General features: G+C 41.5%; 1 protein-coding gene across 13 annotated transcripts in view; it reads left to right on the forward strand.

Annotated features, from left to right (window-relative positions):
* The window catches only part of SYNE2 (spectrin repeat containing nuclear envelope protein 2), a 342533-nt gene that overhangs the window by 266924 nt on the left and 59592 nt on the right, over window positions 1–16017 (forward strand). For 12 of the 13 annotated variants that reach the window (XM_047864572.1, XM_047864571.1, XM_047864576.1 and 9 more), the window contains 8 exons: window positions 598–774; window positions 2547–2702; window positions 4229–4381; window positions 10460–10630; window positions 11325–11455; window positions 13555–13759; window positions 14858–15037; window positions 15746–15874. In XM_047864572.1, coding sequence (XP_047720528.1) covers window positions 598–774; window positions 2547–2702; window positions 4229–4381; window positions 10460–10630; window positions 11325–11455; window positions 13555–13759; window positions 14858–15037; window positions 15746–15874 — 1302 coding nt within the window. Of the gene's footprint in view, window positions 1–597; window positions 775–2546; window positions 2703–3857; window positions 3863–4228; window positions 4382–5320; window positions 5331–10459; window positions 10631–11324; window positions 11456–13554; window positions 13760–14857; window positions 15038–15745; window positions 15875–16017 lie in introns of those variants that run through there. The other variant, XM_047864583.1, reaches the window with a different exon arrangement.

Raw genomic sequence — 16017 nt, forward strand, 5'->3', positions numbered from 1 at the left:
AACAGGGGAGGGTCAGTCAGAGAGAGGGCGACACAGAATCTGAAACGGGCTCCAGGCTCTGAGCTGTCAGCACAGAGCCCGATGCGGGGCTCGAACTCACGGACCGCGAGATCATGACCTGAGCCGAAGTCGGCCGCTTAACCGACTGAGCCACCCAGGCGCCCCTATGTCCTGGGTTTTCTGGGGGAGTCTTAACTTGAGACTTCCCATCCTCTCATTTCCGTGAGCCTGCAGGGGGGCTCTGAATTCCAGTGTGGCTCTCAGGAAGCCGCTCACGGGAACCCTTTGTCAGTCCCTGGGTCCTGATTTTGGTTGAGATGATGCAGCCATGATACGCGATGCTGCCTTTGACTTTTCATCCTGCTTGAAATTGACGAGTCTCTGTTCGTGGGGATGTGGAATTCTCCAAAAGACTCTCTACTCAAAGCAGACATTTGGTGGGATTGGGGGTGGGGGGGGGGAACAGGATGGCTACAACTCTAGACAGGTGCCCCTTTAACGAATGGGAGCTTGGGGCTCCCTAGCATGGCGGGATCCGGTTCAACCTACTTCCGTTCAGGCTTTGGTAGTTTACTTTTGTTTATTTGTTTGTTTTAGGAGTTCAGAATGGAGATGGACTATAAACAATGGATAGTGGACTTTGTTAACCAGTCCTTACTTCAGTTAAGCACCTGTGATGTAGAAAGTAAGCGCTATGAGAGAACAGAGTTTGCAGAACACCTGGGAGAGATGAACCGCCAATGGCACCGGATGCATGGAACACTGAATAGAAAGGTGTGCTCGTGTGTCACAGTTTGTATGATTTTGGCCTTTGCAAAATGCCACTTTCTGAAAAACGTGAAAAGCTATTCCTATGGTTAATTTACGGTTAAGACTAACAATTCTCCCAGCTATGACCCTTTTGTAAAGCCTACATTCTGGCATTCTCCAATCGGTGCATACAAGAGAGGAAGAAAGAGTTATCATTTCTTTGAGACTTCCTAGTGGGAAATTGAGTTAGGCCAGTGAAGAGGAGGAATTTTATTTGAGAAGATACCAAGTATTATGTGAGACTACTAAATGGTCGGAGATTTTGACATTTTCCGTGAAAGTAAATGTTCAAGAGTGGCAAAGCTATTACAGCCGTGAAAAGATTATGAAAAGGCAGGAAAATGGATGTGGTCTTTTGGAAGATTTTCATTCCATGACTCTGAAAATATTAAGAAAACTTATTCTTAGAGACATTTTTAATATTTATATATAATTGAGGTTAACAACTGATTGATTTCTTTATGTGTAGAGAATGCATACAAATGGATTTAGACAATTAAGGTTCAAGTGCAGGAATGGACAAAGAACGCGAACAGACAGTTCACCAAAGAAAAAATGTATAATTGGCAAACCAACGTGAGAAGATTACAACTTCAGTTATCAGGCATTCAGAATAAACATTATGTAACATTATATATTTATTACATTTGAAAAATTTAGTAAGCTAGAGCTAAGAGCCCAAAGCTATCACATTCATATGCAGATCATGGCTTATATTCCCCTTTTAGAAAGCATTCAGAAAATTTCAAGAACTAGAATAATCATCTTGTTTCCTAATTCAGCAGTGTCTCCTCTCACGTTTATCTTAAGTACATAGCCCTTCAGAAAAGGAAAAATATGCACATAAAGTGTTCCACATTATTTATACTGGTGAAAAATGTAAAATGCCTAAATTTCCACCGATCGAGGAATAATTAATCGAATTATACTGTGTCCATTCGTTTAAAAGATTGGGCAGCCTTTCAAATTTTCAAAAAAAAACTTTACATATACAGTCATTATAACCTAATAAAAATTGTGAGCATTGGAAATGACAAGAACTGCAGACATTAAAAACAGTTATTATTGGGGCGCCTGGGTGGCTCAGTCGGTTAAGCATCTGACTTTGGCACAGGGCATGATCTCACAGTTTGTGGGTTTGAGCCCCACGCCAGGCTCTGTGCTGACAGCTCGGAGCCTGGAGCCTGCTTCGGATTCTGTGTCTCCCTCCCTCTGCCCCTCCCCCCACTTGCACTCTGTCTCTGTCTCTCAAAAATGAATAAATGTTTAAAAATTTTTTAATAAAAAAAGGTCACTGTTTTATTAAGTTGATAAATTATTTGTGATATGTTTGATATTGACTTAATTTTTAAATGACTCTAATGAAGAAAGTCTAGGGAAATAAAGTTTTCTTAAGCTTTAAGTATATCAATCGATAATGCAATGAAAAATTGCGTTGAATTTGAGTTGAATGTTATTCAACATGTCACTGAATGTTAGCAACACGATTTTATTTGTACAGGTGTTAATGAAACTCCAAAACAGCCAGTTTGCTTAGCAGGTTAGCTTTCAAACACTGAATTCATATTTCCTAATATGAATCTTTATTCCAAAAGTTATTGGGAAATCTTGTGCTAAGTATGATGAATCTGCGAAGAAGCAAAATTATTTTGTTAAAAATAACCGTCATGGCATTTACATTTTAAAGCACCTGGTTTAAAATGAGAAATTTTTATTTTCTTACTTATACCTTAAAGATACAACATTTAGAACAACTTTTGGAAAGTATCACGGAGACTGAAAACAAAATACAGATTTTGAACAACTGGATGGAGGCGCAAGAGGAGAGACTGAAAACTTTACAAAAACCTGGAAATGTGATCTCCGTGCACAGGATGCTTCTGGATTGTCAGGTGAGAAGGCACATGGCGCCTGTCCACACGGTGTGGCCAGGCTGTTCCGTCGCTGCTTCGGCCCCAAGGAGGAGGGCAAGTGGCTGCACTTTCGAGGGACCCCTCCAGACCCCCAGGTACTTACTTCATTATGCAAAGGAGATAATAATCATCCATGGGTTTTACAAAATTACAAAACGCAATTTTTTGTATGTGAGAAGCAGAAGAAGGTATCTTCAGTTACTGTTCCTAAGACTTGAATGTGGCTCCTCAAAGAAAATGCTCAAAGGGAATTTTTATTTCATGTTTCCCAGTTTTTTATTAATTCACCCAATACTTATGCAATTACTCTAAGGTTTCCATTAGTTTTAGTATTTCATTCTGCGTCTTCAGAGGAAAATGATTTTCTTTTACCTTCTGTGTAATATGTTCCGAAAGGACCGGTTATCCCTTGGAACTACGGTCTAAATCACAGTTGAGCTTAAGGATATTGGCCTGGCCCCCTTTTGTTCAGTTGTCATTTGCCAGGTCACTTAGTCTCACCCACACATACATTAATCCTCCGTAAGTACTGCCCTGATTGTGTCACTGCCTATTGAAGACACTTCAGCTGCCCTTGTAGCTGCAGACGTTAGCTGCTTCTGGACCTACTGCCTGAGGACACAGGCTCCTCCCTGCTGGGGTGGGAAGGTCAGGTCACACCCCAGTTGTCCTGAGAAGGTTAATCATCCTGGACATGAGATGTGAGCAGCAACACCATTATAAGAGATCTGTGCAAGTGGTCATATCTTGCTTCTAACTACCCACTAGCCATTCCATTTAGAATTCTTACAGCAGCCTTAGATTCAACGTAACCTTCACGGGAAGCCTATGCTCCACAGGTCCGTGCCATGCCGCCCCCCACAGGCCACCCTGGTTTCACTTGAGTTCTAAACTGTCCACGGCCTGGGCTATCATTGCTAGTTTCCAGATGAGAAAATACAGGCTTGGAGGTTTGATGACTTAATGTCAGGGGAGACAGCCAGTATGGGACAGACATGGCATGGGGACTAGATCTCCTGGACTCGTTCTACTGTACCATGATGATGAGGACTTATTACCTAGACTATTCTAAAATCTAGGGGTGCCTGGGTGGCTCAGTCGGTTGAGCGTCCGACTTTGGCTCAGGTCATGATCTCGTGGTTTGTGGGTTCGAGCCCCGCGTCGGGCTCTGTGCTGACAGCGCAGGACCTGGCGCCTGCTTCGGATTGTGTGTCTCCTTCTCTCTGTGTGCCTCCCCTGCTTGCGCTCTGTCTCTCTATCAAAAATACATATTAAATTTTTTTAATCTAGATACATGTAATAATTAAACTTATCATAAAAATTCATACTGTAATAAGTGCAAAAATGGAATCAAATGTATTATTAAAATGTCTTTGATGTGATGTTATTTAATTACATATTGTAATGCCATTTTTACTCGAAAAGGCCAAACTCCTGTCTCTTACTTACACCTTATTGTTCCGTAATGTTGTGCATATGCAAACTTTTTCCTCTTGCCCTTCCAGGATATAGAAAATCAACTGGCAAGTAAATCCAAGGCCCTTGATGAGTTGAGACAATGTTACCTGACTTCGGAGAGTGGGACCATGCCATTGTTAGAAGACACAGCATCCAGAATTGATGGGTTATTTCAAAAGAGAAGCAGTGTTATCAGCCAGGTACTAGAACTCATTTCATTTGAAGTACACTATTTCTCCTCATATAGCCTTCTTTCATCTTTTTGTTGATGTGTTTAGTCACGGAAACTCACTCCATATCAAAAACTGAAGAGTTGCTTAGAGAAATACTGAAGTGAAATAGAGAAAGGCATTTCAAATCCCCCCCTACCCTTTTTTTTTGGCACCGGATGGAGGTGTCGCCACCAATTCCAACACCATTGGCAAGCTAGAAATCCACTTGGTTATCTTTGTTTTGTCTAACGTACTCACAGACAAAAATGTCTCCACCCCCTGCCCCAACAGAGCATCTGGTACTGTTTCCTGGGCAGATATACAGGGGCAGCTATGAGAAAGCACATCCAGGGAGGTGCCTTGGGCAGGGAATGATCCCGTCTCTTGTAACCTCTATTAAGCTAGAAGCATGGTCAGCATATGAAGAATTCCAGAGGTGAGGAGAACACAGTATGCGGTGAAGAGAAAGTAAAGAGGAGGAGTGTGGAAGATGTCTGGTCAGCTTAGGAAAGATATGTTAAAGTCTGCCTTTACCCCTTCCAGGAGTAGAGCACCAAAAGAGAAAAGGCAGGCATCTCTACATACTGCAACCTTGTTGGCTCCTCACAAATGGAGGGAGAAAACTAAATACTAGCCAATTGTAGGTGTGTCCATATTTCCCAGAAGTCCTTATTGTGGATTATTTGTCATCTACTAAAATCTACTTTTGACTATTTGTTCCAAGAGGGAATTGGGAATAACCTGTATAAATGAAATTCATTGGTGACCCTCGGCCTCATTTTTCCCCCAGAACTCGGGCAGGAAGATAGAGATGAGCTTACCATATCTTGTGTGAGTCATTTGTTGAACATATCTTCTGTGAGTCACTATGTTCACTGCCAACAGTACAAAGATAAACGAGAAAATAAATGGATCCTACCGTCAAAGGGCTCGCAGACCACCAAAGAAAACATACTTGAATAGACAATCACAACACAGTGATTTTTTTTAATGTTTATTTATTTTTTGAGAGAGTGTAAGTGAAGGAGGTGCAGAGAGAGGGGAGACAGAGGATCTGAAACGAGATCGGCGCTGACAGCAGAGAGCCCAATCAGGGGCTCGAACTCACAAACCATGAGATCATGACCTGAGCTGAAGTTGGACCCTCAACCAACTGAGCCACCCAAGCACCCCACCACACAGTGAATTATGATAAAAATGTTGGGATAGAGAAGATTGAGATAATGCAAGTAAAAACTTGCAGATAGTACTAATGTAAAAGATAGACATCTAGATAAATGGAATAGAATGAAGAGTCCAGAAATAAACCCTCACATTATAATCAACTAATTTTTAGACTAGGATGCCAAGACAAATCCAGGGTGGGAGGCGGGGGGATAGTCTTCTCCAAAACCGGTACTAGAACAGCTGTATGTCCACATTCAAAAGAATGAAGTTAGACCCCACCTTCACACCGTATATAAAAATTAAATGGATCAAAGATGTAAACGCTAAAACTACAGAACTCTTAGAAGAAAACAGAGGCAGAAATCTTCCTGGCTGGATTAGGCAATAGTTTCTTAGATAATGACAACAAAAGCACAAGAAAAAACTGGATTTCATCAACACTAAACACTTTTGTGTTTCAAAGGACATCATCAACAAAGTGAAATGACAAACCACAGAATGGACGAAAATATTTACATACTTAGGGGCTTGTGTCTACAATATATAAAGGACATAACCAAAGGGAAAACATGAGCAAGTGATCTGAATAGATATTTCTCTAAAGAAGGTATGAATGGTCAATAAGTACATGAAAAGATGCCCGGTATCATTAATAAAGGAAATATAATTCAAAACTTCAATGAAATACTCCATAACCACCTCCATAGTGATAATAATAAGGCAGAAAATAACAAATGTTAGCAAGGGTGTGGAGACCTTGAAACTCTCATACATACACTGCCAGCGAATGGAAAATGGAACAGCTGCTTTGGAAAAGAGTGTGGCAAGTCCTAAAATATTTAAACATAGAGTTATCTTAGGACTCAACAACTTTACTCGTAAGTACCCAAGAGAAAGGAGAACATGTGTCCACACCAAAAACTTACACAATAATGTTCACAGCAGGGTGATTCATAATAGCCAAAAAGTAGAAACAATCCCAACATCCCTCGGTTTATAAATGGATAGGTAAATGGTATATCAAGGGGTGCCTGTGTGGCTCAGTCTCTTGAGAGTCCAACTCTTGATCTCAGCTCCGGTCTCGAACTCAGGGTTGTGAGTTCAAGCCCTGTATTGGGCACTACACTGGGTGTGGAGCCTACTTAGATAGATAGATAGATAGATAGATAGATAGATAGATAGATAGTATTTCCGTGCAACGGGATATTATTCAGCCATAAGAGAGAATGAGGTACTGATACTTGCTACAACACTGATGGTCTTGAAAACATCACGCTAAGTGAAAGAAGGCAGTTGCCAAAGAACCACATGTTGTATGATTCCATTTATATGAAATGTCCTTAATAGGCAAATTCTTTAAAGACAAAAGGTAGACTTTGGCTGAGAAAGGGTTGGAGAAGAATGAGGAGTGACTGCTAGTGGGTATGGGGTTTCTTTTCATGGTGATGCAAATGTCCTAACACTGATTTTGGTGACTTTACTTTAAATAGGTGAATTGTATGGACTGTGAGTTATATCTCAATAAACCTACTTATTTTTTTGTTTTTTAAAGTTCTCTCTAGCCCCAACTTCGGGCTCCAACTCATGACCCCAAGATGAGAGTCACATGTTGTACCGACTAAGCCAGCCAGGTGCTCCAAAGCTTTTTTTTTTTTAATGTAGAAAACACAAAACTTACGTCATCCTTCCATAAGTTCTCCAGAGTTAGTAGAGCCTCGTCTTTAAAAACAAGGGCTTGGGGCGCCTGGGTGGCTCAGTCGGTTAAGCGGCCGACTTCAGCTCAGGTCACGATCTCACGGTCCGTGAGTTCGAGCCCCGCGTCGGGCTCTGGGCTGATGGCTCAGAGCCTGGAGCCTGCTTCCGATTCTGTGTCTCCCTCTCTCTCTGCCCCTCCCCCGTTCATGCTCTGTCTCTCTCTGTCTCAAAAATAAATAAAACGTTAAAAATAAATAAATAAATAAATACATACATACATACATACATACAAGGGCTTAAAAACAAAACAAAACAAAAAAAAAACTAAAAAATAAAAACAAGGGCTTTAAGTCTCTGCCTAAAAAAAAATCTTAGCAGCCCCATTTTGTATCTCCGTCCTAGGGCAGGTGCTTAACCTCGTTAAGCCTCAATTTCCTGGTCTATGAAATAGGGATGATAATACCTACGTCTTTCTACCTTTGTAGCAATGCCTATATGGCACTCGGTGCTGCCCTACTGGCTGATTGTACTTTTAACATTCTGAAAATGTTCCTTCTTGTTTCTAGCGTAGTGAATTTTGCTTAATGGTTTTCTTATCCTTTCCCCCAAACCACATGTGCCATTTCTTTTCCCTGAAGCTGTAATATTCGAAGGGTTGCCCTTAAGTGCACCAGAAGTTGCACCAACTTTGTATATGGGAGCCATGAAGTCCTTGGACCATGACAATGCCTTATGCAGCCATGTGCCTATAGGCACCTGTGTGTCAGGATCATCCCTGCCACCCAGATAGTCCCCAAGCTTCCAAAAGGTACATCTAGGGGCGCCTGAGTGGCTTAGTCAGTTGAGTGTCCGACTTCAGCTCAGGTCATGATCTCACAGTTCATGGGTTCGAGCCCTGCGTTGGGCTCTGTGCTGACGGCTTCGAGCCTGGAGCCTGCTTCGGATTCTGTGTCTCCCCCTCTTTCTGCCCCTCCCCTGCTTGCATTCTCTCTCTCTCTCTCTCTCTCTCAAAAATAAATATAAAAAATCAAAGAAAAAAAGTAAAAGGCACATCTATAAGGAGTTCCCGTCCTGCCTCCTTTTTTCCCTTACTGTCTTTTATTCTTTCTTAATGGTGGATTGTTTTTGTGAGCCATTCAGCCCATATAAAGACATATGGGCTACGCAGTTGCCAGTGTGAGACTGACATTTTGGCATCCCAGGTTGTTTTTGATCCATCTCTGTTTGGGGCAGGGTTTGAGGCAGCTGCCTGTAGATGTTAAGCAGAGAACAGAGGGCCTGAATACAGGCCTGTATGGTTACATCCAAAACTTGACATCACATCATAGATAAAGCTGGGCCAACATACTGATCACATTCCATTTATACTCAGATCCTTATTTTAAATTGAGATGATACCATAAACTTACCCTTTTGAGTGTATAACCCAATGGTTTTTAGTATATTCACAGAGACACAACCATCGCTACTCTCTAATTCCGGGACATTTTTGTCAACTCAAAAAGAAATGCCCATTACTCACTTTTCATTCTTCCCTACCTTTCATCCCTGGAAGCACTAATCTACTTGCTATCTCTTATGTATATGCTGTTCTGGACACTTCATACACGTGGAATTATACGACATGTGGTCTTATCTGTCTGTTTTAGCATGTTTCCAACATCAATATTATAGTATGTTTCAGAACTTTATGGATGAATAGTATTCCACAGTTTATTCGTTGATGGACATTTGGGTTGTTTCCACTTAAAAAAAATTTTTTTTCTAATGTTTTATCTATTTTTAAGGGAGGTAGAGAGAGAATGAGAATGAGCGGGGGAGGGGCAGAGAGAGATGGAGACACAGAATCCAAAAAAGACTCCAGGCTCTGAGCTATCAGCGCACAGCCCAAGGCAAGGCTTGAACTCATGAACCACGAGATCATGCCCTGAGCTGAAGTCGGATGCTTAACTGAGCCACCCAGGCGCCCCAGGATTGTTTCCACTTTTAAGCTATTATGAATCATGCTGCTATGAACATTTGTGTACAGATTTTTATATGAACATATGCTTCCATTTCTCTGGGGTATATACCTAAGAGTGGAATTAGTGGGTCATATGGTAACTCTATACTTAACTTTTCGTGGAACTGCCAAACCGTTTTCTACAGAGGCTGTATGGTTTTATGTTTCCACCAGCAATATATGAACGTTCCAGTTTTTCCACAGTCTTGCCAACACTGATTATTACCCAACTTGGATTTATAGACATCTTAGTGGATGTGAAATGGCATCTCATTGTCGTATAGATTTATGTTTCTCTAAGGACTGTGGATGTTCTTTAGTAGATATCTAATCCTTTGCCCAATTTAATCCTTTGGTTATTTGTCTTTTTACTGTTGAGTTGTAAATGTTCTTTATGCAACATATAAAAATATACATACTTACATATTCGCAATTGTATCTGAGATCATCTCATTTCCTCCTACTTTCACGTGCTCATCATTTTGACCGAGCACATTCCTCTCCAATTTATGCGGACTCAGGTGCCAGTAACAGTAATTTGACAATTACAGTGCTTTACAGTTTGCAGAATATTTCCACAGACACTATTTTGTTTATGTTTCTATCTACTGTATCTGTTTTGTGAGTAGGGAAATCGACTCAAGGGTGCAATAACTTGCCCATGATCAGAAAGCTAATTAGGTGTTGCTGAAATATGTACTCACAGATTCTGTTCCTCATCCATTATTCCCTCCCTCGGCTATCTCCCGGTAGGCTGAACTCTGTCCCTGCTGGTCCCTCTGGCTTCAGATCTCGTTTTCATTCACCTGTTTTAAAACTCAGTCTTCTCTGATCTTTTTTGTTTATTGACTACTCTTCCCACCTCAGTTAATCACTGAAGCTCTCCCAATACCCTCTCTTTTTTAAGTTTATTTTGAGAGAGAGAGAGAGAGAGAGAGACCAAGAGAGAGTGAGTGGGGGGAGGGGCAGAGAAAGGGAGAGACAGAATCCCAAGCAGGCTCTATGCTGATAGACGGCTCGAACTCAACAAACCCTGAGATCAGGACCTGAGCTGAGATCAAGCCACCCAGGAGCCCATTCCCCCATACTCTCAAGCTGAAATGCCTAAATTAGATACCACGGTAGAATCCTTAGAAGGGAACAAAATGATGAAGGAGCCTCTTCTCAATGAGTTTCTAAATATCTTTGCACTTTTCATATAGGTCAACGAGCTCAAGACCTCCACGCAGTCTGTTTTGCAGGAGTGGAAGATTTATGAAAGCCTGTATGATGAGGTGGTGACGATGACAATCCGATTCTGGTACTGCATGGAGCACAGCAAGCCTGGGCTTTTGTCATTAGAGGCCTTAGGATGCCAGGTGCAGAACCTCCAGGTAAATTCAGCAGATCGTGGCACGGTGCTGCCTGGTTGGCAGAAGACCTCCGGTGGAGGCAGGTGCGGAAATGGACACAGCTGCCTTTGTGCTGTCCACAGAGAAGCGCAAAACAGCGTCTTAAATAGCAGCATCAAAAGGAGGACATGGAATTCCAAAATGAGCCAGACGAGCGGCTCCAAAGTTTACACTGGATTTTTCTCTATTATTCATGTCCATATTATCTCACAGTTTAAAAGTTTGGTCTTTTGGGGGTGTGTGTTAGTATGTTGTTTTGTTTTTTTTTTTTTAAGTTTATTTATTTGGAGACAGAGAGAGCGTGAGGGGGGTAGAGGCAGAGAGAGGGGACACAGCGAATCCCAAGCAGGCCCCGTGCTGTCAGCGCAGCGCCCAGTGCGAGGCTCAAACTCGCAAACCGTGAGATCATGACCTGAGCCGAAATCAAGGGTCGGGCGCTTAACCGACTGAGCCACCCAGGCTCCCCGTGTTAGCATACTTTTTAATGTTGTAGCCTCAGATGAAAGGATGCCTCCTCAGTGGGTTTCCTCTTCACATTTCTAGTAATTTTCCCCAGTCCTATTAAGTTCTGAGCGTTAATATTATTGTGATGTAGCAGACGTGCTGAAAAGCAGCTGCCTCCCTTGGATGTTGCCAGGCCATTCTGAAGTGAATGTTCCTGCTCTGTTCTTCTCAGTCTCTTCAAGATGAAGCTGAGAGCAGTGAAGCAAGCTGGGAGAAACTGCAGGAGGTGATTCGAAAACTCAAAGATCGCTGCCCCTCGGTTGCTGAAATAATCGAAGAGAAATGCCAAAATACTCATGCCAGGTATGCTTTAAGATACAGATGGGATAACAGAGGAGATAGATTTCCTTATCTCAATGACACGTGGTGAATGAAGTGACATCAGCTTTGTACAAGTACCGCGGGCTGATTGCGCCACTGGAGTTGCGAAGCCACGTCAGCTTTGTAAAGCTTCGGCATCTGAGATAATCTGGTTTTGTGCTCCTGTGGTTCTTTTGCTTTGAAGCATCTCGTTTACGTAAGACTTGATTTTCTGAAGGCAATTACTTCCCTCGTAGCCAGGGTAGCCGCTTTCAGAGGGTATAGACCAACTGCCCAGTGCGATCCTCACGGATACCAAACTCCCAGGCTGAGACAGACTACAGGGTGCTCAGAAGGACAGTGCGTTTCACTGGAAACCTAAGATGGAAGAAAGGGGATGTTATTATCCCTCTTGAGGGGACGTGATTTGTGAGATTGGAAGGAATTCTTTGATGAACTGCTTATGGTGGAAAGCTCCTTCTAAGGAGGGTGGCCCTGGTTAATTGCAAGCCTTTAATTTTGCTGAATGGGATATGAAATTCAGCTTGAAGAGAATTTGATTTTTAAGCCAGCGATGAAGAGATTAAGCTACCCTCAGTGTCCTCCACCCTTCCTCCATGTCGATTCAGCCTCTCTGGTAAATCCACTTTGGACAAGCGTTGTGAATAAGAGACATCAAATTTACATACGCTGCGGTGACATCCTCAGCTCATGATCCAGTCCTTATTGGAAGAAGGGAAGGAGGGGGAGTAAGGAGGAGCATAGACATGTCTGTGATGGCACTTACAGTATTGGGCCCACCCTCAAAACATGGCGGTGCAGTTTGCTATTGAAGGGATTCAATTGTCGCTGCTACACATACACGTTCAATTGTTGCCACAAGAATGTATCAGAAGGCTTGTTGAAAAAGGTTGAAGAAGACAGCACCAAGATGCTAACAGTAGTTATCTATAGATCAATGAGATGTCAGGGGGTGTTTTTGTTTTTTGTTTTTTCATAACCTTCTCTTTCTAGATAGGTAGGCAAGGAGGTAGGTAGGAAGGTGAGGTATAATGTAGGTACAGATATAGGGATAGATAGATTTAAACATATGTGGTTGGTGGGATTTTGTTTTCTTTCATGATGAGTGCACGTTCTATTATAACTGGGGAAAATATTGTTTAGGAAAAACATTGTTCTGGTAAGATTTTGAAATGCATAAAAATAAAGCCACTGTGCCATTTTTCACCTTTTCCATCTATTTAGCAGAGTCAAGGCTATCATGAAACAAGCATTCTTATGTGTTTCAGGTAAAATGTAAATATTATAATGCTTCCAGAAAGCTAGTTTGACCATATGTGTAGCTATAACCTTAAAAATGTTTACACGTTCTTGTTCTTTGACCAAATTAATTCTCTCAGAAATCTAGTTTAAGACCAATATCTTGACATGTGGGAAAAGATCTTTGGAACAAAGTTGTATCTGAGCATTAGATTTGAAAGCACAAATTAAAAATTATTTCAATACCCGTACTAAACTTGAATTTGGTAATTAAAAAACAGACCACTTAAAGCCTGTTGTGTACAGCCATTTAAAATTAGACTGACTTAACAAATAAAATTAGACTCATTTTTTTATTAATAATGGGAAATTTTTAAGTCACATGGGAAAGAGAGGTTATTCAGTCTGTATATGGAATAAAAACAATTTCCTTTATTTCCACTGTTATGTAAGGAACATGTTGCTTTTATCATTAGAAAATAAACTTGGCATAAACTCAATTTAAATAAGGCCCATTTAAAGACCCCCCCCCCATATAAACCCCTCCCATGTGGAGAAGTGATTTTCATCAATTTCTCTACCTTTGCCTAACAGACATTCGTAATACAATAGATCATGCCAATCACAAATTTGGTAGTTTTTGTTGATAATTATAAAGTCAACTAAATATCTTAATTTGGACTGCTGTTTTTGTTTATATAATGGTGATACATTAGTTAAAAAAGGCATTTGTGCCTTAACAACCCATCTGCTCTTGACTTAAAGGTAGAATGTGTGCAGTGTGCTTTTGCTGCGAAGGGAAGGATGGTATGAGGGCCCTTTTGTTCATGTTGTTCTGACAGGTGGACCCAGGTAAACCAAGACATTGCAGAGCAGTTGCAGAAGGCCCAGAGCCTGTTGCAGCTCTGGAAGGCCCATGACAGTGCTCACACCGAAGCTGCAGCAAGGCTGGAGCAGCAGGAAGCAAAGTACCAGCAGCTCGAAAACATCAACATGTCTGGAAACAACCTGGCAGAGATCCTGACCCGGGCCCTGCAGGATGTAAAGGTGGTTGCAAAGCCCATTGGGAAAACGAAGGCCAAGACAGCCCAACAGAGAGGGCCATGACCCAGGGACTAGACAGACCACAGGGACAAAGAAGTGGGTCAGGACAGGTGCATCAGCAGGCCGTGTAGGACGTGAACATGCTGTGATGTGCAGGGTTGGGAGGGCCAAGTGGTGACTCAGAAGCAAAGTCTAGGCCACAGGTAGCTGGGTCAAGGGTTCTTGTTCCAAGTTTCCCCTTTCATTTTAGCAGGTAAAACTCTAAAGCAAAAGCCTCATACAAGGTCTCTCAAATAAAGGCAAAAGTGTCTCAACTGAGTGTGATCATCTAAGAATAATAGATGTTGAATCCCTTGCTTTAGAAATAATCATGGATTCATGCCATGTTAATGTGGCTTTTCTATGGGTATGATCATTTTTAGACTATATTTAAGAGTTGTATAATTTCCTCTGTAATCTTGTCCTATTATAATGAGTGCCCAGAAAGTGAATACTCTCTAGTTTTAAACTGGGTGACCAGATACATTCTGTAGCTTCTGAATCCAAAGGTCAAATAAAAAAATATGAATCCACTTAGTGCAACAAATGTGATCTGTATTTCTGATCAACTTCTACCTAATTTGTTGTTTCAACAAATTTTGCATACACCACATTTATAGAGTGGCCCTAACATCAGCTTGATTAATGAGATTCTATGGTCTCTGCAAATGAATCCGTTTATGTCATAAAGTCTCAGACAGAGGACAGAGTTGCATTGATTCTTAAAATGGCCCTAAATGGATCGTTATAGTGTTTGATGATTAGAAACATAAAACATAGGACTCTACCCAGGTGGTCTTCAGTTTCTGCACATTGGAAGCCCCAACTCTGTTGATTAGTTGTCAGTTTTAGGTCGGAAATGACATATTTCAGAGGAGCGCCAGTGATGTGCATCATATAACGAAAGCTTAGCTTTTTCAGCTCTTTGAAATAAATAATGACAAAAAGCCACGTCCACAATTTTAGGGCAGAAATTCTCCTAGATGTTGATGGAGTCCCAGGGATAGGAATTTATGTTGTGACACGAGGAGGAGTGTTTTCTGATCACTGTTGCTTCTCCAGGAACTGCAGGATGACGTACAGAAGACGAAAGAAGCCTTTCTCCAGAATTCTGCTCTCCTGGATCGACTTCCACAGCTCACAGAGTCCAGTACCCACATGCCCCTCTCTACACAACTGCACTCCCTCCAGAGGGTTTCTTACTTGGAAAAGATGCTGCTTGTGAAAGCTAATGAATTTGAGGTTCATGTCCTTTTTCCATTCAACTTGTAGTCTTGGACATTTGCAAGCTACCCTCAATTCCTTATATCTGATGAAGTACTAGTTATTAGTACTTTCCGGGCTGCTCCTCGGGGAAACTACACAATCAAGATGCCCTGAACATAAAGATTCCCTGATGTGACTGTTCAATTACTTGAGCAATGGGCAGATCTTAAGCAAGCACCTCTTCTTCATTGAACATGTTGGCTTAAGAAGTAGGATATTATATTCCTTATTCTGTTCAGATCTCACAGTTATTTGGATCTCCAAGTGGGGTACTTGAGTCCTAGAAGTAGCTGCTTAAACCAGAGCCATTTGTTGTATTCTTTATTCATTTTTTGAAAAGCCTTTAGTGCCTGAGCTGTCAAAAACCTGCATAAAAGGCCATGGAGCTCCAATGTACCTTTTCAATATCAATAGCAACACTGAGGGAGCAGAGTGCTCACTAACCCTCCTCTATATGCCCCCTCCAGAGGGTAATCCATTCATCCCTGAAGGCTCAGTGCTTTGCCAGAGGCACAAAGTAAAAAACCAGGAGTCTTCTGAATATTCGCCTCTGAATAGTCAAGATAATAATGAGCTGCTGGGCATTGAAAACACCTTGAGCTTTTATCAGCTCCCAAGACTATGTTTCATTTTGTTGTGTATGCACATGAAAATTATTTCTAATGAAAATCTCTCTTGTTCTAGTTTGTCCTGTCGCAGTTCAAGGATTTTGGGGAACGGCTGGAATCTTTAAAAGGTCTCATTACGCATGAAGAAGAGCATTTGGATAAACTCTACCATCAAGAAAAAGAAGAAAACCCTGAGTTATTCCTGGTATTGCCAATGTTTGTGTTTCCTTAGGGCTTAGACTCACCATAAGATAAAAAAATAAGCTAATAACTATTAAGTTACAGAATCTGTTGATGTCTTCACTCTTGAGGATGGTCATTTAAAAAAAAAAAAAAAAGTTTACGTAT

Source organism: Prionailurus viverrinus, chromosome B3 (genome assembly GCF_022837055.1).
Source record: "Prionailurus viverrinus isolate Anna chromosome B3, UM_Priviv_1.0, whole genome shotgun sequence".
Classification (NCBI taxonomy): Eukaryota; Metazoa; Chordata; class Mammalia; order Carnivora; family Felidae; genus Prionailurus; species Prionailurus viverrinus.